At 69.0% G+C, this 21162-nt stretch overlaps 3 protein-coding genes across 3 annotated transcripts; all 3 read right to left on the bottom strand.

The window, feature by feature from the left end:
* Window positions 1-3303: 3303 nt before the first annotated feature.
* NANOS3 (nanos C2HC-type zinc finger 3) lies at window positions 3304-15400 on the bottom strand. Its single transcript, XM_077787654.1, has 5 exons — window positions 15396-15400; window positions 13725-13851; window positions 5106-5214; window positions 4396-4787; window positions 3304-3864 (listed from the first exon to the last, which is right to left on the bottom strand). The coding sequence occupies exons 1-4, from the start codon at window positions 15398-15400 to the stop codon at window positions 4429-4431; spliced, it is 600 nt and encodes a 199-aa protein (XP_077643780.1). The 3' UTR covers window positions 3304-3864; window positions 4396-4428.
* Window positions 15401-16404: 1004 nt separating this feature from the next.
* C21H19orf53 (chromosome 21 C19orf53 homolog) lies at window positions 16405-17079 on the bottom strand. Its single transcript, XM_021550217.2, has 3 exons — window positions 16982-17079; window positions 16719-16774; window positions 16405-16640 (listed from the first exon to the last, which is right to left on the bottom strand). Exons 1-3 carry the CDS (start codon window positions 17067-17069, stop codon window positions 16506-16508), a joined length of 279 nt encoding a protein of 92 aa, XP_021405892.2. The 5' UTR covers window positions 17070-17079; the 3' UTR covers window positions 16405-16505.
* A 1137-nt stretch (window positions 17080-18216) lies between these two features.
* On the bottom strand, window positions 18217-20986 carry MRI1 (methylthioribose-1-phosphate isomerase 1). Its single transcript, XM_077787706.1, has 6 exons — window positions 20743-20986; window positions 20042-20283; window positions 19578-19750; window positions 18981-19157; window positions 18580-18804; window positions 18217-18442 (listed from the first exon to the last, which is right to left on the bottom strand). The coding sequence occupies exons 1-6, from the start codon at window positions 20872-20874 to the stop codon at window positions 18312-18314; spliced, it is 1080 nt and encodes a 359-aa protein (XP_077643832.1). The 5' UTR covers window positions 20875-20986; the 3' UTR covers window positions 18217-18311.
* Window positions 20987-21162: the final 176 nt, after the last annotated feature.

The raw sequence follows: 21162 nt of genomic DNA, 5'->3' as shown, positions 1-21162 counted from the left end.
TCTTATTTCTTATCTTTTTGGTGTGGAAATTTGCATCGTTTCTCTTTAGCTGGGGTGGTTTTGCTGGTGCCGCAGTCACCAGACTAAACAGCATATTTAGCAAGTTCAAAGCAGCACATTTCGCCTAAACCCAAATAGATTTTTACTCTGTCAAATTTTCGCTTTGTCTCAGCTGCTCCTCGTCCCTCCCAGGATGGGGAAGCGCAGGAGCCGCCCGCTCCCAGGTGAAGGAAAACAACACCCAAATATCCCAGTCTGGGCCTCCCAGCTGCCATCTCCCCACATCCAAACTGAGATTTGCTCTTTTCTCCCCCCACACACAGCAGGCAACAGGAAATTCCACGCTCCCAAACCCAAGCGGATCCTTCAGGAACCACCAGGAGATCCCGCTGGGATGGAGCCCGAGCTCCCAGCAGAGGGAAAAACTCCCCAGATTGGGGATTTTAACGTGGTTTTTCAGGAGGGGAGAGGCGAGGAGATTGGAGGTGGCAGAGCAGCAAAATGGGGCGTTTCTGGTGGGGTGGGAGAGAATAATTTGGAAGTGCCCCAGCTGGGAATTTTGGAAGTGGATGATACAGGAGAGGATCAGCTGGAGTCACCAAAAATGGGAATTTTGAATGGGGGAGGAGAGAATTATCGAGAATCGCCAAAACCAGCAATTCTGGAGGTGGATGGGGCAGGAGAGGAGCAGTTGGAGTCTCTGAAAGTGGGGATTTTGGATGGAACAGGGCAGGAGCAGCTGGAGTCACCAAAACCAGGAATTTTGGAGGCAGATGGGGCAGGAGAGGAGCAGCTGGAGTCACCTCTGAGAATTCCAGAGGCAGATGGGGCAGGAGAGGAGCAGCTGGAGTCACCAGAACCAGGAATTTTGGAGGTGGATGGGGCAGGAGAGGAGCAGCTGGAGTCACCAGAACCAGGAATTTTGGATGGGTCAGGAGAGACTTGTCAAGAATCAGCAAAACCGGCAATTTTGGAGGTGGATGGGGCAGGAGAGGGACCCCCAGAGTCAGTGAAATGTGTAATTTTGGATGGAATGGGACAGAACCATCTGGAATCATCTCAGCAGGGAATCTTGGAGGGGGGTGGAGCAGGAAAGGACCAGCTGGAGTCACCAAAACCAGGAATTTTGGAGGTGGATGGGGCAGAAGAGCAGCTGGAGTCGATGGAAGTGGGGATTTGGGATAGAACAGGAAAGGAGCAGCTGGAGTCACCAAAACCAGGAATTCTGGATAGAACAGGAGAGGAGCAGCTGGAATCACCAAAACTAGGAATTTTGGAGGTGGATGGGGCAGGAGAAGAGCAGTTGGAGTCAATGGAAGTGGGGATTTGGGATGGAACAAGAGAGGAGCAGCTGGAATCACCAAAACCAGAAATTTTAGACAGAACAGGAAAGGAGCAGCTGGAATCACCAAAACCAGGAATTCCAAAGGCAGATGGGGCAGGAGAGGAGCAGCTGGAATCACCAAAACCAGAAATTTTAGACAGAACAGGAAAGGAGCAGCTGGAATCACCAAAACCAGGAATTCCAAAGGCAGATGGGGCAGGAGAGGAGCAGCTGGAACCACCAAAACCAGGAATTTTGGATAGAACAGGAGAGGAGCAGCTGGAACCACCAAAACCAGGAATTTTGGAGGTGGATGGGGCAGAAGAGCAGCTGGAGTCACTGGAAGTGGGGATTTGGAATGGAACAGAAAAGGAGCAGCTGGAGTTACCAAAACCAGGAATTCCAGAGGCAGATGGGGCAGCAGAGGAGCAGCTGGCGTCACCAACACACAGAATTTGGGATGGGGCAGCAGAGGAGCATCCAGAGCCAGTGGAACCAGGAATTCCAGAGGCAGGTGGGGCAGCAGAGGCGCAGCCAGAGCCAAACTGGGAAATTGCCAGACTGGGAGACTTGGATGGGACGGGAGAGAGCGAGCGGGAGCCACCAGAAGGAGGGGGCTCCGGAGCACGGCAGGACACGGCGCCCGAGGAAAGCTCAGCGGTGACGGATGCAGCGGGAGAGCGGCCAGAAGGTGCCCTGGAGGAGGGATGTGGCACTGGGATTGCCCTGGGGATGGACACCGGGTCCCCAGACGGTCCCAGGGGTCCCCGGAGCCGAGGGGGGGACGCAGAGAGCGGGAATTCCGGGAGTGGGAATTCCGGGATGTTCACACCAGGGTCAGATCCAGCAGGAGCCAGCTCTGAGCCCCAGGAGCAGCAGGAAGGGACCAGCCCGGAGCTCCCAGCGGAGAAGGTACAACTGGGGTGAGCCCAAACTGGGATTGAGGGACCCCTCCCCACCCAAACTGGGACCCAGGGACCCCTCCCCACCCAAACTGGGACCCAGGGACCTCTCCCCATCCCAAACTGGGATCCAGAGACCCCTCCCCATCCCAAACTGGGACCCTCCCCATCCAAACTGGGACCCAGGGACCCCTCCCCACCCAAACTGGGACCCAGGGACCTCTCCCCATCCCAAACTGGGACCCAGAGACCCCTCCCCATCCCAAACTGGGACCCAGAGACCCCTCCCCATCCCAAACTGGGACCCTCCCCATCCAAACTGGGACCCAGGGACCCCTTCCCACCCAAACTGGGACCCAGGGACCTCTCCCCATCCCAAACTGGGACCCTCCCCACCCAAACTGGGACCCAGGGACCTCTCCCCATCCCAAACTGGGACCCAGGGACCCCTCCCCACCCAAACTGGGACCCAGGGACCTCTCCCCATCCCAAACTGGGACCCAGAGACCCCTCCCCATCCCAAACTGGGACCCAGGGACCCCTCCCCATCCCAAACTGGGACCCTCCCCATCCAAACTGGGACCCAGGGACCCCTCCCCATCCCAAACTGGGACCCTCCCCATCCCCTTGGCCTTCCCAGCTCCTCTTTCCCTGCAGCCATGGGACACCACAGGCCAGATCCACACCAGATCCACAGGGAGCAGCCCGTGGGAAAGGTGGGTGGATCCAGACCCTCCTGCAGGAATAAAATCCTGATTTTTGACTAAAATTCCCTGCCTGGGGAGTGGAAAACTCCCGACTCTCCTTCCCCCGGCAGCGCCAAGGCCGCAGAGCCAGTGGACGCCAGCGACGTCATCCGTGGGCTGATCCGGGAACTCTCAGACCTCAAGTAAGTCCCAAACCCGGCCGGATTTCCCCGGGGCGGGGGTCCAGCCCCCCCTGAGCGATGCCCATGTCCCCCCACAGCCGCCTGGCCATGGGAGCCCGCCGAGGGCTGGAGCTGCTGAGGAGGCCGAAGCCGCGGCGCGGCCGGAGGGCAGTGCCCGGTGGGAGCCGCTGGAAAGAGGGGTAGGGCCATCAGGAACAATAATAATGATTTATTGATGGAAACGATAGGAATAAACCAACCTTGGTCCGGAGAATGGTTCCAGCATTTGCTACCCGCTGTGGTGGGTGAACAAATCCTGCCAAACCCACCCAAATCCCACCAAACCCACCCAAAACGCTAAGGAGCGGCTGTGGTGGCGGGATAAAGGCTCCGACACTTGGAGCACCAGCCCCTTCCCAGTCCCCTCCTGGCCTGGGATTAACCAAAACTCAAAAATTCAACCCAAAACACCTGTAAACAGCTTCAGCGCCTGGAGCTCTGGCCCCTTCCTGGACCTGGGATTAACCAAAACTCAACAATCCAACGCAAAACATCTGGTAACACCTCGAGCACTTACTCCTTTTGGGATTAACGAAAACTCAGAACTCAAAACTCAAACCTAACCCAAAACTCAGAACTGGCCCCGCAGGCAGCACCCAAATCTGGCCGGGGCGACCCTTCGGGGTGGCACGGTGCCGGGAGGCGGCGCAGACCGGGGAGACTGGTCCCAGTCAAGATCCACGCCGTGGTCTCATCCTCTGAGGAAGTCCCTGGAAGAGAAGCCGGGAGAAAGAGGCAGGAGCACTGGGAAGCAGCACACGCAGCCCGTGGTTAGTGCCAAATTCCCGATGGGATTCCTGCAGGAATCCCGCCCTGGGTAAATCCAAGTCTCCTTCCTTCGTGTCGCCTGTTTCCCAGCGCCTTCCTCCTTCCTTCAGCTCTGGCTCCTTGGATTTCCCTCATGGAAATCCCATTGCAGCCTAAATCCGTGCTTGGCTCTGAACACCCTCAGAACCTGCACGGGCACAGGGAATCTTCCATCCTTTGGCTGCTTCCCAGTGCCACCTGTCTCCTGCTGCCCCCTCTCTGGTAGCCCTGGTTCCCCGACGGGATTCCTCACGGGGAATCTGGCTAAGCCCAGCTTTGGATGCAGCACAGCCACCGCGGCCTCACCGGGACACCACAAACCCCAAACCTGCGTGGGGACGCGGCGTCCTCCATCCCTGCCGTGCCCCCTTCCCTCCACCACGAGATTCCTCAGGGAATCCCAGCCCAGGAACGTGCCGCATCCCCGCCGGTACCTGCACGGTGGCACGGGATCCTCCGTCCCTTGGCTACATCCTGGTGTTCCTCTGCCTCCTCCGGGCGGGCACCGGCTGGGAGTAGACGGACGTGTAGCCGCGGTGCGTGCGCGGGCAGAAGCGGCGCGTGTGGGCCTGGTCCTGCGTGGCCCCGCACTGGGGGCAGACGTAGCTGCGCAGCACCGGGCACTGCAGGCGGCCCCGGGCGTCGCGCAGGCTGTGGCTCTGGTACACGCCCGGCGCCTCGCCGTTGTGCTGGCAGAACGAGCACAGGGCTGGTGGAGCCGGCCCCGTGCGTGGAGCCGGTTCGGTGCGTGGAGCCAGCCCCATACGTGGAGCCGGTTCGGTGCGTGGAGCTGGTTCAGTGCGTGGGGCCGGCCCCAGACGTGGAGCTGGTTCGGTGCGTGGAGCTGGTTCAGTGCGTGGAGCTGGTTCGGTGCGTGGAGCTGGTTCAGTGCGTGGAGCCGGCCCCAGACGTGGAGCTGGCCCAGCACATGGAGCTACTTCAGCACACGGAGCTGGTTCAGCACACAGAGCTGGCCCCACAGCTGGAGCTGGCCCAGCAAACGGAGCTGATCCCACAGCTGGAGCTGGCCCAGCACACGGAGCTGATCCCACAGCTGGAGCTGGCCCAGCACACAGAGCTGGCCCCACAGCTGGAGCTGGCCCAGCACACGGAGCTGGCCCCACAGCTGGAGCTGGCCCAGCACACGAGGACAGAGCTCCCAGTGGCACCACGCTGTCCCCAGGGCCCGCGGGGTCACGGAGGCACACGGCCACCATAGCCGCCAGCCCCAGGTAGTCCCGCCACATGTCAAACTGGCCCGTGGCTTCCATGCGTGGCAGCGCAGCGCGGGGTGGGACACCCCGGACTCCTCGTGCCTCCCCGTGCTGCTGGCGCGGCGCGGGGACCGGTGCCACCTCCCGTGCCACCTCCCGTGCCACCTCCCGTGCCACCGGCGGTCCCCGCACGGCGTGTGGCTGGATGTGCCTCCCCGCCAGATGCTTCTGGCGTCCTGGTTCTGCTGTGGCGTGTGGCTGGTCTGGCCAGTACTGCTGGTGGCGTGGAGCTGGACCCCGCAGCGCTCGCTCCCGGCGCTCCCGGTGCTCCCAGCCTCCCGGTACCGGTGCTGCCGCGGCTCCCGGTGCCCCCGTTTGGGGCCTAGTCGCCTGGCGTGGTCAGTGCCGCCGCGTCCGGTCCGGCGGTGTCTGCGCGCCCAGACGGGCGGGGCGACGCGGTCCTGGCCTCTCGGGAATTGGGGTTAATCACCGCAACTTCGGTAATCGCTGTGATCGACGCTCCCAGCCCCGGGGCATCCCAGGCATCTCGGAGTAGCGGCATTTTAGGGGAAGATCAGGAGGTTTTGGGGGTTCTTCAGGGAATCCCTGGTTGCTCCTGCTGCGGGGGGAAATCTGTGGGTTTGGGAAACTTCTGCCTAGAGAGGACCACCCCAGGATCGTCGGGATGAATACCGAATACTGGTGGGTTTGCCCCAAACTCACCGACAGCCCGGGAGGGTCTGGGATCGATCGATCGATGCCCTGGTGGGACAGGGGATCCCACGCCATGCAGGACACGGGATCCAGCCTCATTCCCCGATCCCCCGCTGCCTGCAGGACCCGGCGTGTCCTCCTCCATCCCGCCCTGGGGTTTGGGATCTGCTCCCATCCCGTCCTCCGGCAGGACCCAGGATCTGTTCCTGTGGGGATCCCACCGCGTCCCCCAGCTCCCAGCGGGATCAGGGACCCATCAGCTCCCAGGGGGTGTCCCCAGGTGTGGGTGGGGTGTCCCCAGGTGTCCCCAGGTGTGGGTGGGATGTCCCCAGGAGTGGGTGGGGTGTCCCCAGATGTCCCCAGGTGTCCCCAGGTGTGGGTGGGGTGTCCCCAGGTGTCCCCAGGTGTGGGTGGGATGTCCCCAGGTGTCCCCAGATGTCCCCAGGTGTGGGTGGGATGTCCCCAGGTGTCCCCAGGTGTGGGTGGGATGTTCCCAGGTGTCCCCAGATGTCCCCAGGTGTGGGTGGGATGTCCCCAGGTGTCCCCAGGTGTGGGTGGGATGTCCCCAGGTGTCCCCAGATGTCCCCAGGTGTGGGTGGGATGTCCCCAGGTGTGGGTGGGATGTCCCCAGGTGTCCCCAGATGTCCCCAGGTGTGGGTGGGGTGTCCCCAGGTGTCCCCAGGTGTGGGTGGGATGTCCCCAGGTGTCCCCAGGTGTCCCCAGGTGTGGGTGGGATGTCCCCAGGTGTGGGTGGGATGTCCCCAGGTGTCCCCAGGTGTCCCCAGGTGTGGGCGGGATGTCCCCAGGTGTTCCCAGGTGTGGGTGGGATGTTCCCAGGTGTGGGTGGGGTGTCCCCAGGTGTGGGTGGGATGTCCCCAGGTGTCCCCAGGTGTCCCCAGGTGTGGGTGGGATGTCCCCAGGTGTGGGTGGGATGTCCCCAGGTGTCCCCAGGTGTCCCCAGGTGTGGGTGGGATGTCCCCAGGTGTGGGTGGGATGTCCCCAGGTGTCCCCAGGTGTGGGTTGGATGTCCCCAGGTGTCCCCAGGTGTCCCCAGGTGTGGGTGGGATGTCCCCAGGTGTGGGTGGGATGTCCCCAGGTGTCCCACCCGCTCTGAAGGGGGCGGGGCTCAGCGCAGCCCAGAGGCCCCGCCCACTGCCCGCACGTGCCTCCCCCTCGGCGCTGATTGGCTGCCGGCCCATCCCTCGGTACGGCCCCGCCCCATTCGGCCCCGCCCCCGCCGCTTAAAGGGGCCGCAGCCTCCGTTAACCCCTGCGAGCCCGTCCGGGGGCTCGGGAGGGGGATCTGCAGAGCGGGACCCCCGTGTTCCCTCCAGCGGACCCCAACCAGCGCGGCACCCGCCCCCCGACATAGCTGGGGAGCAGGGGCTGGGTGGCACGGCACAGTCCGGCACGATGTGAGCGGGGAAACTGAGGCACGGGAGGCGAGGTGGGGAGGTTGGGCCGGCAGAGCCGCTCGCCGCACGGCGGCACACGCGCTTCATCCCGGAGCCACCCCGGCGCCGCTGCCGTGGTGGTCTCGTTGCCACGCCGTCCTAGCGGTCCCCGGTGGTCCCTGTGCCCGGGGGTCCCCACGGCTCCTCCCGGTGGTCCCGGTGCTCCCGGCGACGCCACAGCCCCCGGCCCGGCCCCGCCCGGTGACTCACCGGCCCCTACAAGTCGGGGCTTGGCGCCGGGAGAGGGAGGGGGGACACGCGGGGAGAGGGGGATGTCCCCCCAAACACCCGGGAGGGGCCCCAGAGGTTTGGGGGGGTCTGCGGGGGTGTCGGGGGGGCCATTGCTGTGAAAGCGCCTTTGTCCGGACCCGCCGATCCCACCCCAGGGTGACTCACGGCCGCGTGGTTCGGCCCTGACTCACCCCCCGCACCCCCCCCCGTACCCCGGCACCGGGGGGCCCCCGGGGCCTCCTCCCCCCCGCGGAATCGGGGTCCCCCGGGACCCCCCGGACCCCCCCGGGGACATCTGGGGGGTTGGGGGGGGATGCACACAAAAATTCGGGGAGGCTTCGGGGTGACGGCGGATTTGGGGGGCACCCAGGGGTGCAGGGGGGCCCGTGGGTTCCCATCACCCCTCTGCCTCGTGCCACGGGAGGGGCCGGGCACCCTCCTCCCCACCCCCCCGGGGACACCCCCGGGACCTTCCCCCTCTCGGGGGACACCCCCGGGACCCTCCCCCTCTCGGGGAACCCCCCCGGGACCTTCCCCCTCTCGGGGAACCCCCCCGGGACCCTCCCCCTCTCGGGAGACACCCCCGGGACGCTCCCCTGGGCAAGCCCCGGCCCCCGCGGGGCCACCTCCGGAGGCCCCGCCCGGTGGTGCCGGTCCCGGGACTGCCGGTGAGTCACGGCCGTGACTCAGCCCCGCCAAAACAGCGTCGCCAGGCAACGGCGGGACCGCCGCGGGAGCACACGGAGACCCCCCGACCCACATTGGGACCCCCGGCCTACACTGGGACATCCCGACCCACACTGTGACCCCCCGACCCACACTGGGACCCCCCGACCCACACTGGGACCCCCCGACCCACATTGGGACATCCCGACCCACACTGTGACCCCCAGTGGCCCACATCGGGACCCACCAACCCATATATGGACCCCTGACCCACATCGGGACCCACCCACCCAAATCGGGAGCCACCGACCCACAGCTGTGCCCCACCCACCCACCCAAATAGGGACTCACCCACCCACAGCCCCCAGCCCCATTCCTGAGCAGAGGCACGGAGCCCCCCAGGGTCCTTGGACGGGGGACGGGAGCTGGAGGTGGCCGGGGACACTGGGGAGGTCTGGGGTGTCCCCGGGATCTGGGGGGTCTGGGGGGGATCCGGCAGGGTCTGGGGTGTCCCCGGGATCTGGGGGGATCTGGGGGGTCTGGGGGGGATCCGGCAGGGTCTGGGGTGTCCCCGGGATCTGGGGGGTCTGGGGGGGATCCGGCGGGGTCTGGGGTGTCCCCGGGGTCTGGGGGGTCTGGGGGGGATCCGGCGGGGTCTGGGGTGTCCCTGGGATCCAGAGGGTTTGGGGGGATCCGGGATCTGGGGGGATCCAAAACCCACGAGCCGTGTTTGTCTGTGTCTGTTTCGTGCCAGTGTCACCCGTGTCACTGCCAGGCTGTGCCCTGTTCCATGCCGGTGTCACCCCTGTCACTGCCATGCCAAACCATTCCCTGCTGTGCTGTGCCAGTGTCACCCGTGTCACTGATGTGCCAATGCTGTGCCCTGTCCCGTGGTGGTGTCACCCCTGTCACTGCCGTGCCATGCCATGCCCTGCTGTTCCACGCCGGTGACACTGCCCTGTCACTGCTGTGCCCCGTTCCACGCTGGTGACAGCTCTGGCAGTGCCATGCTGTGCCTTGTTCTGTGCTGTTGTCACCCCTGTCAGTGCCGTGCCGTGCCGTGCCCTGCAGCCCCACGGCAGTGACACCCGTGTCCGTGCCCTGCCGTGCCGTGCCGTGCCGTGCCCGGGCCGTGCCGGCCCCGCTGCCGCTCCCGCTCCTCCCGGCCGGGCTGACTCAGGCGGGAGGAATGTGCCGGCGGCGCGTGGGCGATGGCCCGGCTGCTGCCATTGCCTAGAAAGGGCATCGCCGAGCCCTGGGCCACAGCGAGCCCACGGGCAGCCCGCGGCGAGCCCACGGGGCCGCCACGGCCACCCCGGCACCCAGCAGGGCCACCGCGGGACTCACGGCGAGCCAGCACGGCCGCCGTGGCCACCGGTGACAAACACACCCGGCACGGCCACCACGGTCCCACACTGTGGCCACCGTGGGGCCCGCAGGGACCTGAGATGGCCACCGGCTCCCTGCGGTGGGGCTGTGAGTGTGAACACGCGTGTGCAGGTGTGCACAGGTGTGCAGGGCCGCGTGCGGGCACACGCGTGTGCTGCGTGCTGGCACGGACACGTGACGTGGCCAGAATTCCGTGTCCCGTGTCCCCCGTGTCCCGTGTCCCCGGTGCCACGTCCCCGTTCCGTGCTCCCCATTCCGTGCCCGTCCCTGGCGGGGCTGGGGGCCCTCGGGAGGCTGGGGTGGGGGGGGGATCCCGTGTTTAAAATTAGCAGCTGGCGAAGGTGGGGGGGGTGTTGCTCTGTCCCAGATGTGCAACCGCTGCCAGATGTGGGGCGGCACCAGGAAGGGCCTGGGGGGCACGGGGGTGCCCGTTCTGGCGCACCTCTGGGAGGGTGTGGGGCAGTCTGTGGGGCGGGGGGCTAGGGTGGGCTGTGGGGCAGGCCCGGGGGCGTGCCCCCCCGTGGGGCAGGGCCGTGGGGCAGGGCCGCGGGGTGTGGGGCAGGGCTGGCGCCGCGGCAGCGGTGACGCGTTGTGGTTTCGCTACTTCCGATATAAAACTCTGTTTAATGTCTGTGTGTGCAGCATCGCCATGGTGACCCCCAGCACCCCCCCAGCCCGGCCCCGCCAGGGCCCGCGGCGCCCCACGGCCACGGGGCACCCGGGCATCGCTGTGGGGCACACGGTCCCTGTGCCATGGGGCACCGAACCCCCTTTCTGTGGGGCACTGATCCCCCCTGCCATGGTGCACGTGGGGCACTGATTCCCCTCCCCATGGGGAACAAAGCCCCCTCGCTGTGGAGCATGAAGCCCTGTCCCCATGGGGCACTGACCCCCCTCGCCGTGGGGCACTGATCCCCCTCCCCATGGGGCACATGGGACTTGAAGCCCCCCCGCCATGGGGCACTGATCCCCCTCCCCATGGGGCATTTGGGGCTTGAAGCCCCCCCGCCATGGGGCACTGATCCCCCTTCCCGTGGGGCATGTGGGGCACAAAGCCCCTCGCCATGGGGCACAGGGGGCACTGGTCCCCCTCGCTGCAGGACACTGATCCCCCTCCCCATGGGGCATGGGGGCACTGATCGCCCTTGCTGTGGGGCACATGGGGCACGAAGCCCCTCGCCATGAGGCACGAAGCCCCTCGCCGTGGGGCACGAATCCCCTCGCCGTGGGGCACATGGCGCACTGATTCCCCTCGCCGTGGGGCACGAATCCCCTCGCCGTGGGGCACTGGGACCCCTCGCCGTGGGGCACGAATCCCCTCGCCGTGGGGCACGAAGCCCCTCGCCGTGGGGCACATGGGGCACTGATTCCCCTCGCCGTGGGGCACGAATCCCCTCGCCGTGGGGCACGAAGCCCCTCGCCGTGGGGCACGAATCCCCTCGCCGTGGGGCACGAAGCCCCTCGCCGGGGGGCACGAAGCCCCTCGCCGTGGGGCACATGGGGCACTAATTCCCCTCGCCGTGGGGCACGAATCCCCTCGCCGTGGGGCACGAATCCCCTCGCCGTGGGGCACATGGGGCACTGATTCCCCTCGCCGTGGGGCACTGGGACCCCTCGCCGTGGGGCACGAATCCCCTCGCCGTGGGGCACGAAGCCCCTCGCCGTGGGGCACGGGGGGCACGAAGCCCCTCGCCGTGGGGCACGAAGCCCCTCGCCGTGGGGCACTGGGACCCCTCGCCGTGGGGCACGAAGCCCCTCGCCGTGGGGCACATGGGGCACTGATTCCCCTCGCCGTGGGGCACGAAGCCCCTCGCCGTGGGGCACGAATCCCCTCGCCGTGGGGCACGAAGCCCCTCGCCGTGGGGCACGGGGGGCACGAATCCCCTCGCCGTGGGGCACGAAGCCCCTCGCCGTGGGGCACGGGGGGCACGAAGCCCCTCGCCGTGGGGCACGTGCCTCGCCGCCGCCGCCCCTCTTTGCCCGCCCGCTCGGTGCCGGCGCCGCCGCGGAGCCGTGCGGGGATCCGGGGCGGGTGCGGGTTGGGCGGGGGGGGGTGCGGGCTCGGGGCGGTCCCGGGGCGGTCCCGGGGCGGGCGGAGGCGATCCCGGTCCCTCCCCCCCCCCCTCCCTTCCCCTCCGCCGCCGCGGCCTCGTCGCTCCCGGGGCGGAGCGAAACGTTTAAAAGCGTTTCCCTTCTTGGAGTAAAAGTCAGAGACTTGGGGAGCCCCCGGGAGCCCCCGGAGCCCCCTCCCCCGGCCCGGCCTCCCCTCCCGCCCCCCCGGAGCCCCCCGGGACCCCCGGCCGCCGCTGCCGGTGAGTAACGGCCCCGCGGGACCCTGGAAGGTTCCGGGGCGGCGGGAGAGGGGCCGCGGCCGTGGCCTCGTGCCCGGCCGGGATGGCGGGAAGGGCCGCGGGGTCCCGCCGGCTCCCGCCGGACCGCTCCGCGCTCCCCGGGGCGGCGGCGCCCCGCCGCGGCCGCCGACGGCCCGAGGGTTGGGCAGGGGGTGCGGGGGTCCCGGGGTGGGCTCCGGGGGGCTCCGGGCCCGGCGGCGGGGCGGGGGCCGGGGGGGCCGGGGGGGCGGTGGCGCCGGGCGGTGATTCATCCTTTCCCCCCGGCGCCGACGGGCGCGGACGGGGCGGCCCCTTCCCGCCCCCGCCCCCGCTTGGCCCGAGCGACGCCGGAGCCGCCCCGGCCTGGGAACCCCGAAATCCCGGACACCCCCACCCCCCACCCACCCCCAACCCGGCATGGGAACCCCCAAACCCGCAGATCCCTCCCCCACCCCCCCCCACGAACCCCAGAGCTCAGCCCGCGCCCCCCCCGGCCCCCCAAAGCCCCTCCGCTCTGGGATGTCCAAGTCCCACCTGTGACATCCCCAAATTCCAGACCCCTCCCGCTCTGGGACCCCCAAAACCCTACAGACCCCCCCCACCCCCCCTCCGGGCCTAGAACCCCCCAAATCCGCTCGGTGTCGACTCTCCCCTCCGGGGCTGGACCCCCCCCGGTGCCGCGGACCCACCGGAGCCCCCAGACCCGCCGCGCTCCAGCCTTGGGACCCCCCAAAACCCACGGCAGCACCCCCGGCCTCATCCCTTTGGCCTTGGGACCACCAAGACGCAGAGCCCCCCGCCCCCACCGCGCACCCCTCAGCCCCCCAAGCCACATGGGAGCCCCAAAGCGCCCCCCCACATCAGCCCCCCAACCCACGGCCCCCCAGAACCCTCCGCCGCCCCATCCCAGCCCCGTTCCTGCATTCCGCAGGCGTCGGGCGGCGCCGCTGCCTTTTCCCACTCCCGTTTTGGGGACGAAGGTGGGAATTTTGGCACCGGGCTCGCCCGCCCCCCCCGCCGGGGCCGCCCCCGCCCGGGGCCGCGGGAGCCGGTCGGGGCGGCCGGGCCGGCACCGCCCTGGCGCCGGGGGGGCTCCGGGAGGGGCCCCCAAAACCGGAGGGGGCCCCCCAAAAAAACCGGGGGAGACACTCCGGAACCCGGGGGGGGGGTCCGCAAATCCCGGCCCCCCACCCCCCAAACGCGAGGCCACCCCCCGCCCCACACTTGGGGGGCGGCGGGCTGTGCCCACGGTGCCCGCGGGGCTGGCGGCACCCGGGGCCGTGTCTGCCGCAGCCGCCGTGACCCCTGGGCGGGGACCCCTGGTCTGGGCACCCCCGGACCCCCCGAGCCCTCCCGGAGCCCTCCCGGCCTCGTGTCGGTGCCGCCACCTCCGGTACCGAGGACGGCTGAGCCCCGCTGGCACCGGGGGTGGCCGCCGCCGTCGCGACTGTCGCGACTCCCCCGGGACCGGGGCGCCCCTCAAAGCCTCCCCGAGTCCCCCCGGGGCCCCCGGCCCCGTGTCGGTGCCGCCGCCGCTGTTTACCCCCATTTTTTGGGCCGGTTCCACCCGATTCCCTTTGAAGTCGCCCCGTTGTCGTGACGACGCTGATGTCACGACCGGGCGGGGCCTCGTGGGTCCCACATGGCGCCTGCAGAGCCCCGGGGACACCGGGGACACCGGCGCGGCCACCAGCCCCGGAGCCGCCGCGGCCACCGGCGGCGGGGACCGCGGGGCCGGGACAGGGGCACGGCCGCGCCGGTGGCACCGCGGGTCCCGGCTCCGGGGACACCCAGGGGGTCCTGGGGAGCCCACCCCGCCCTGGGGACAGCGAGGGGACACTGGGGACGTGGCACGGCCGGGGACGCGTTTCACAGCCCGGGCTGGTGGCGGTGCTGGGAGTGGGGACAGCCACCAGCGCCGCGTCCCCAACCCTGTCCCAGGGTGGATGTCCCCAACCCTGTCCCTCTGCCGTGTCCCCAACCCTGTCCCGGCACCAATGTCCCCAACCCTGTCCCTCTGCCGTGTCCCCAACCCTGTCCCGGCACCAATGTCCCCAGCCCTCTCCCTCTGCCGTGTCCCCAACTCCGTGTCCCAGTCCTGTCCCAGTGCCACCGTCCATCCTGTGTCCCCACAGTGTCCCCATCCCATCTCCACACAGACTCCCCTACCCTGGAACCCCCCCTGGATCCCCCAAAACCAACTGGAGCTCCCCAAAAACACCTGGAGACCCCCCTGGATCCCCCCAGAATGCCTGAATACCCCCAAAACCACCTGGAATGCCACCCTGGACTCCCCAGAACCCACCTGGAGACCCCCCAGGGGTGACCCTGCAGGGTGACCCCCTCCCACCGACCTCTCCCCGCTCCCACAGGTGGCACCGGGCTCCGGCCTCGACGCTGAGACGGCGCCGTGGGAGCACCGGGACCGGCACCGGGGTGTCCGACCCCCCCCCACCGGGGTGTCCGACCCCCCCACGGGGGTGCCGGACCCCCCCCCGCCGCTGCTGCCCGCCGGGGTTCCTGGCGATGGGATTTTTTACCGTTTTTGCCCAAAATCACATTGCCAGGGATTTCCAACGGGCCCCAGCCCCCGCCACCGTGCCAGGGGAGGGGGTTCAGGGGGTCCTGGAGACTTTGGGGGGGCGGGGGGTGGTTTTGGGGTGCTGGGGGGTTTTGGGGGCCGGGGGGGCAGGGCTTAGCCCACCTGTGAACAGAGTCCAGCCGCGCCGTGTTCACAGTGGCTAAGTTCCGCCTCCCGCCCCCCTCGCCCGCACCGAGGGGCCCCCCCAAAACTTTGGGGCTCTCCCGACCCTTAGAAGCCCCTCCTTGGGATCTCCCTCAACACCCGAATTCCCCCAAAACCTCCCCCCCCGGCATGCTGGACCCCCACGGGGACCCCGGGACCGGACCCCCAGCCCTGGGGGCGCCCCCAGGACCCCCGGGCGCCGCCCCCGGTGCCCGCTGAGCTGATTTGCAGTTGCTTTGGATAAACTGGCTCAGTTCAGCAGGAACAGGGGTCGGGCCCCCGCACCCCGAGACCCCCACGGGGGTCCCCGATTCCCGCTGAGCCCTCCAGCACCCCCGCCCCCTCCGCTGCCGCGGGTCCCTCACTCCCCCCGAGCCCACCGGGACCCCGAAACCCCCGAGGGAGCACCCAGGAATTGGGGCTGGGGGGAACCAGGGCTGGGGGGGGTCGCGGAGGTTTTTGGGGTGTTGTGGGGGGGCCGTGGGGCGTTCCCCGTTTCCCAGCCGGTCTCCCCCCGGTCCCGGGCGAGCCCCGGCGGCTCCGGGTGAGTCACGGGAGGGCTCGGGGGGGTCGGGGGGCCCCGCCCAGCGCGGGGCCCCGGGGGGGGCTCGGCCCCAGCCCCTCCCCCACCGTTCCCTGTTTGTTTCCCAAAATAAACCCGGCGGCGCCGATTCCAGGGAATTTCCCTGACGTCATTGGGGGCGGGGCTCGCCCGGCCACGCCCCCGCGGCCACGCCCACGGGGGAGGGGGGGCGCGTGTTCTCCCCCCGGAGGGGGCGTGGCGCCTTCCAGCGCTGGCCACGCCCGCGCCGCGCTCCCATTGGCTGCCGGGGCTCCCTCCGCTGTCAATCAGCGCGGGGCGGGGCGAGCTGCCACTCAATCTGAAGGTGACCAATCAGCGCGGGGCGGGGCGGGGTCACGGGGAGAGGCGGGGCTTTGCGGTCCATTCATAAAGTTGTGGCGGGGCGGGAAACGGGGAAGGGCCGGGATCCCCCCGAAACTCCGGGAACGCACCGAGACCCCCCCGGGATCCCCCCGAAGCCCCGGAACGCACCGAGACGCCCCCCAAAACCCTGGGAACGCACCGAGACCCCCCCGAAATCCCCCCAAAGTACCGGGAACGCACCGAGACCCCCCCCCCAAAATCCCTGGATCCCCCCGTGAACGCCCCGAAGCCCCGGGAACGCACCGAGACCCCCTCGGGATCCCCCCAACGCCCCGGGAACACATCGGGACCCTCCGCCAGCGCTCCAGGAGACACCGGAATCCCCCCGGGACCCCCGAGAAAGCACCGAGATCCCTCTGAGAGCACCCCCAGACCCACCGGGACCCCCACGAACATTCGGAGGGCACGCCCAGACCCACGGGGACCCCCGAGACCTCCCCAAGGATACCGAGACCCTCCCCAGGAGTCTCTCAAGGCCCCACAGAATCCCCAGGACCCCTTGAAGACACCGCCCCCCCCCCAGTGGATGCCCCTGGGGGTCAGCGCGACCTCCTTGGGCACCCAGAGACCCTCGAGACCCCCGGGGACCCTTTACCCACCCCCGCAGACACGGACGCCGCTCCCCAAAACCCTTCCCGGGGGTACCAGGACCCCCCCGCAATCTCGGGGCTTCCCCGATGTTCACTCCCCTCTCCACCCGTCCCCTGCAGGAGCCCCCCAGGCCCTCTGCGACCCCCAAAAACCAGACAGCGGGTGCGGGCAGGACAGGAAAGGCTTTTATTGAAGGCAGCGCGGGCCGCCCCCGAGCCGCGCGGAGCTCAGCGGGCTCGGGGGTCGCTCCCGGCCGGGCGGGGCTCAGCCTCGGCCCTTCTTGGCTCCGTCCTTGGCGGGCGCCGGTGCCTTGACCAGGCTCAGCTTCTTGGGGAGCGCGACCTGCGCACGCTGCGCCGCCTCCCGCTCGATCCGCATGCGGATCCCGACCTCCAGGCGCTGCCGGGGAACCGGGAGCGCTCAGGGGGCCGCAGGGCAGAGCCCCGGACCCCCCCGAGCTGCCCCTGCCCTGCTCACCTTCTTCAGCCGCTGCTGCTGCACCACGCGGAGCTTCTTGGGGGCGATGCTGCGGCCTGGGGAGAGCGGGGCGGGCTGAGACACCGACCTGGCAGCCCCCGGCTCCGCCACGAGGGCAGCGGAGAGCCGCGGGACATCCACGGGACCCCCCCGAATCGGAGCCCCCCTTGCAACCCCAGCCCTGAGCCCGCCCCTCGCCCCCGCCGCGGAGACACCCCCGGGCCCGCCGGAGCCCCGCTCCCCCGCCCCGGCGGCCGCCGCACCTCCCTTCCGCGGGCCTCGAGCCCCCCGGGCCGCCGCCGCCGCCGCCTTGGGCCGCTTGGCCGCCGCCTTGGGCCGCCCCTGCGCCATGGCGGCCACGGGGCACGGCGGGAAAGGGCGGCGGCGGCGGCGCCCCGGTGCATCCCGGCGGCCTTTGCGGCCAGAGCGCCCCGGTGCATCCCGGCGGACATTGCGGTATCTGCCCCGGTATATACCGGCAGACATTGCCGCAATTGCCCCGGTATATCCCGGCAGTCTTCGCGGCAGAATGCCTCGGTATATCCCGGCAGCCATTGCGGGAAATGCCCCGGTATATCCCGGCAGCCTTTGCGGCAAATGCCCCGGTATATCCCGGCAGTCCTTGCGGGAAATGCCCCGGTATATCCCGGCAGTCTTCGCGGCAGAATGCCCCGGTATATCCCGGCAGGCTCTGCGGCAGAATGCCCCGGTATATCCCAGCAGTCCTTGCGGCAAATGCCCCGGTATATCCCGGCAGACATTGCGGGAAATGCCTCGGTATATCCCGGCAGGCCTTACGGCAAATGCCTCGGTATATCCCGCGGACATTGCCTCAATTGCCCCGGTATATCCCGGCAGCCTTTGCGGCAGAATGCCCCGGTATATCCCGGCAGCCATTGCGGGAAATGCCCCGGTATATCCCAGCAGGCTCTGCGGCAAATGCCCCGGTATATCCCGGCAGTCCTTGCGGCGAATGCCCCGGTAAATCCCGGCAGGCTCTGCGGCAGAATGCCCCGGTGTATCCCAGAAGCCTTTGCTGCCGCACGGAGCGTCACAGCGAGGCCCCAAAACCCCCGGGGGGAAAAACGGGAGCACGGATTCCCCCCGTACCCCTCGGTGCCCTCTGGTGCTCCTCCAGTGTCCCCCAACCCCCAGAATCTCCCGACGGTGTTCCCCGGTGCCCCGGTATATCCCGGCAGTCCTTGCGGGAAATGCCCCGGTATATCCCGGCAGTCCTTGCGGGAAATGCCCCGGTATATCCCGGCAGTCCTTGCGGCAAATGCCCCGGTATATCCCGGCAGGCTTTGCGGCAGAATGCCCCGATAAATCCCGGCAGGCTCTGCGGCAGAATGCCCCGGTGTATCCCGGCAGCCTTTGCTGCCGCAGAGGGCTATAGGATACACCGATGCATTTGCCGCAAAGGATCTCGGGATATACCGGGGCGCTTCTGCCGCAAAGGATTCCGGGATTTACCGAGGCTTTATTGCAGCAAAGAATGTCGAGATTTACCGAGGCTTTATTGCCGCAAAGTCTGCCGGGATTTACCGGGGCGCCCCCGCCGCCATGGCCGCGGGCTGCACCGGGCGGGAGCCGTCAGCGCTCCCCGCGCTCCGCCAGCTCCCCGCACACCTCCGAGGCGGCGAAGAGGCCCCGCTCCGTGATGACGCCGCCCGTGATGAGCTCGTGCGGCGTCACGTCAAAGGCGGGGTTCCACACGTCGACCTCTGCAGAATTCGGGGAGGGGGAGGAAGGGGCACGTGGGGTCAGGGGGCTCTGACGGCGACCCCGGCCCCCCTGCCCGGTCAGGGAGCCGCCCCGGCGCCCGGCTCGCCCCGCACCGCCTCCCACGCGCGGCACCCACCGGGCTCAGCCAGGAGCACGCCCCCGAGCTGGGTGAGCTCCGTGCCCGGCCGCTCTTCGATGGGGATCAGGCCGCCCGAGGCCAGCGTGGGGTCGCAGGTGCTGCTCGGGGCGGCCACGTAGAAGGGGATGCCCAGGTGCCGCGCGGCCAGCGCCAGCTGGAAGGTGCCGATCTTGTTGGCCACGTCGCCGTTGGCCGCCACGCGGTCGGCGCCCACCACCACGGCTGGGGACGGAGGAGGGTCACAGCTGTCCCGTGTCATCTGTCCCCCTTCAGGCCCGTGCGTCAGTCCCCGTCCTATCCCACGGCACCTGTCCCTTCCCTGTGCCCCTTTTCATCGTCTCCACTCTGTCACCCACCCCACGTCCCCACCCATGTCCCCGCCGTGTCCCCGGTCTCACCGTGCACCCCGTGCAGCCTCATGGCCGCGGCGGCGGCGCTGTCGGCGATGAGGGTGACAGGGACGCCGTCGTGGCGCAGCTCCAGCGCCGACAGCCGTGAGCCCTGGTTGTAGGGCCGGGTCTCGGTGCAGAACACCCGGGACAGGGCCCCGCGCTGGTGCAGGGCCCGCACCACGCCTGGGGACACCGGGGACACCTCAGGGACCCCGGCACAGCAAGGCCACAAAAGCCCCGGGGGGAAAACGGGGGCAGGGAGCCCCCCTGAACCCCTTGGTGCCCCCCCGGTGCTCTTCCAGTGTCCCCCAGCCCCCAGAATCTCCTGGGCCCTCCCACAGTGCTCCCCAGTGCCCACCAGCGCCCCTCAGTTCTCCCAGTGCCCCCCCAGTTCCCCTCTTTGACCCCCCAGTGCCCACCAGCGCCCCTCAGTTCTCCCAGTGCCCCCCCAGTTCCCCTCTTTGACCCCCCAGTGCCCACCAGTGCCCCTCAATTCCCCCAGTGCCCCCCCAGTTCCCCTCTTTGACCCCCCAGTGCCCACCAGTGCCCCTCAGTTCCCCCAATGCCCCACCAGTGCCCCCAGTGCCCCCCGGTGCCCCGAACCTAGCGCGGTGCCGTAGCCCGCCGTGGCCAGGGTCCCGGTGTTGCAGTGGGTCAGGAGGGTGACAGGGCCCCCCCTTGGGAGCCCCCCCAGGATGGCGTCAGCCCCGTGGGCCCCGATGCTCCGGTTGTCCCTGCGGTCCTTCTCCAGCAGCCCCTCGATGTACTCGATGATGCTGGGCAGGAGGAGACAGGGGTGGCCCCCCAAATCCTGACCCCGAACCCACCCTAAATCCACCCCAAATCCTGACCCCGAACCCACCCTAAATCCACCCCAAATCCTGACCCCAAACCCACCCCAAATCCTGACCCTGAACCCACCCTAAACCCACCCCAAATCCTGACCCCAATCCCACCCCAAAGCGACCCCAGGACCCCAAACCCCCCCCAAAACCCCAAATCCCCACCTGGGACCCCAAAACTCCCCCCAGGAACCACCCGAGACCCCCCTCCCCCAGCACCGTCACCTCTCCCGCAGCTCTTCTGGGGTGACCCCGGGGGTCTCCACCCTCTGGCGGACCCAGCCCCGCAGCCGCTCGGCCTCGCGGCCCAGGTTGGCGGCCGTGGGGCGGGCGCTGAGCAGGAACCCCAATTTCTGCCCCACGAACTCCTCCAGCGCCCCCAGATCCTCCTGGGGTCCCGCGCCCCCCGCCAGCTCCACGGCCAGGCTGAGGCAGCCCAGCAGGGCGATGGCCGGAGCCCCCCGCACCTGGGGGCACAGAACAGCCCTGAGACCCCCACGAGAGGGCTGGGGGGTCCCCAAAACACGGCGGGGCACCCTGGGGGGGCACAGAACAACCCTGAGACCCCCACGAGAGGACTGGGGGGTCCCCAAAACACGGCGGGGCACAGAACAATCCTGAGGCGCCCCTGAGAGGATTCTGGGGGGGGGGCTTGTGTCAGGATTGGGGTGGGGGGCTCAAGGGGTATTTGGGGGACTCAGGACCGGGGGGGGGGGCTCAGGGGTATTTGGGGGGCTCGGGGGTATTTGGGGGGTTCGGGGGGGCTCGGGGGCATTTGGGGGACTCAGGACCGGGGGGGGGGAGCGCTCAGGGGTATTGGGGGGCTCGGGGGTATTTGGGGGGTTCGGGGGGGCTCGGGGGTATTTGGGGGGTTCGGGGGGGCTCGGGGGCATTTGGGGGGGATATCGGGGGGTGTCTCCCCTCACCTCCATGTCGCGGATGGCCGCCCAGGCCCGCTGCACGTCCCCCACCCGCTCGTAGCGGAGCTGCCCCGGCAGCAGCCGCTGGTTCAGCACCTCCAGGGAACCGCGCCGGTAGCGCAGCGACTCGAGCGCCATCGCGACAGAGCCACGGGATGGAGCCACGCGATAAAAAACAGGGCAGAGCGACGGGACAGCGCGACAGATCCACGGGGCAGATCCACGGGAAAGCGCGGCAGAACCACGCGCAGAGCCCCGCCCCTTTCCGGGCCCCGCCCCTTTCCGGGCCCCGCCCCTTTCCGGGCCCCGCCCCTTTCCGGGCCCCGCCCCTTTCCGGACCCCGCCCCTTTCCGGGCCCCGCCCCTTTCCGGGCCCCGCCCCTTTCCGGACCCCGCCCCTTTCCGGGCCCCGCCCCTTTCCGGGCCC

The sequence above is a fragment of the Lonchura striata genome, chromosome 21, assembly GCF_046129695.1.
Source record: "Lonchura striata isolate bLonStr1 chromosome 21, bLonStr1.mat, whole genome shotgun sequence".
Classification (NCBI taxonomy): Eukaryota; Metazoa; Chordata; class Aves; order Passeriformes; family Estrildidae; genus Lonchura; species Lonchura striata.
This window is presented reverse-complemented; position numbering and strand designations above follow the sequence as displayed.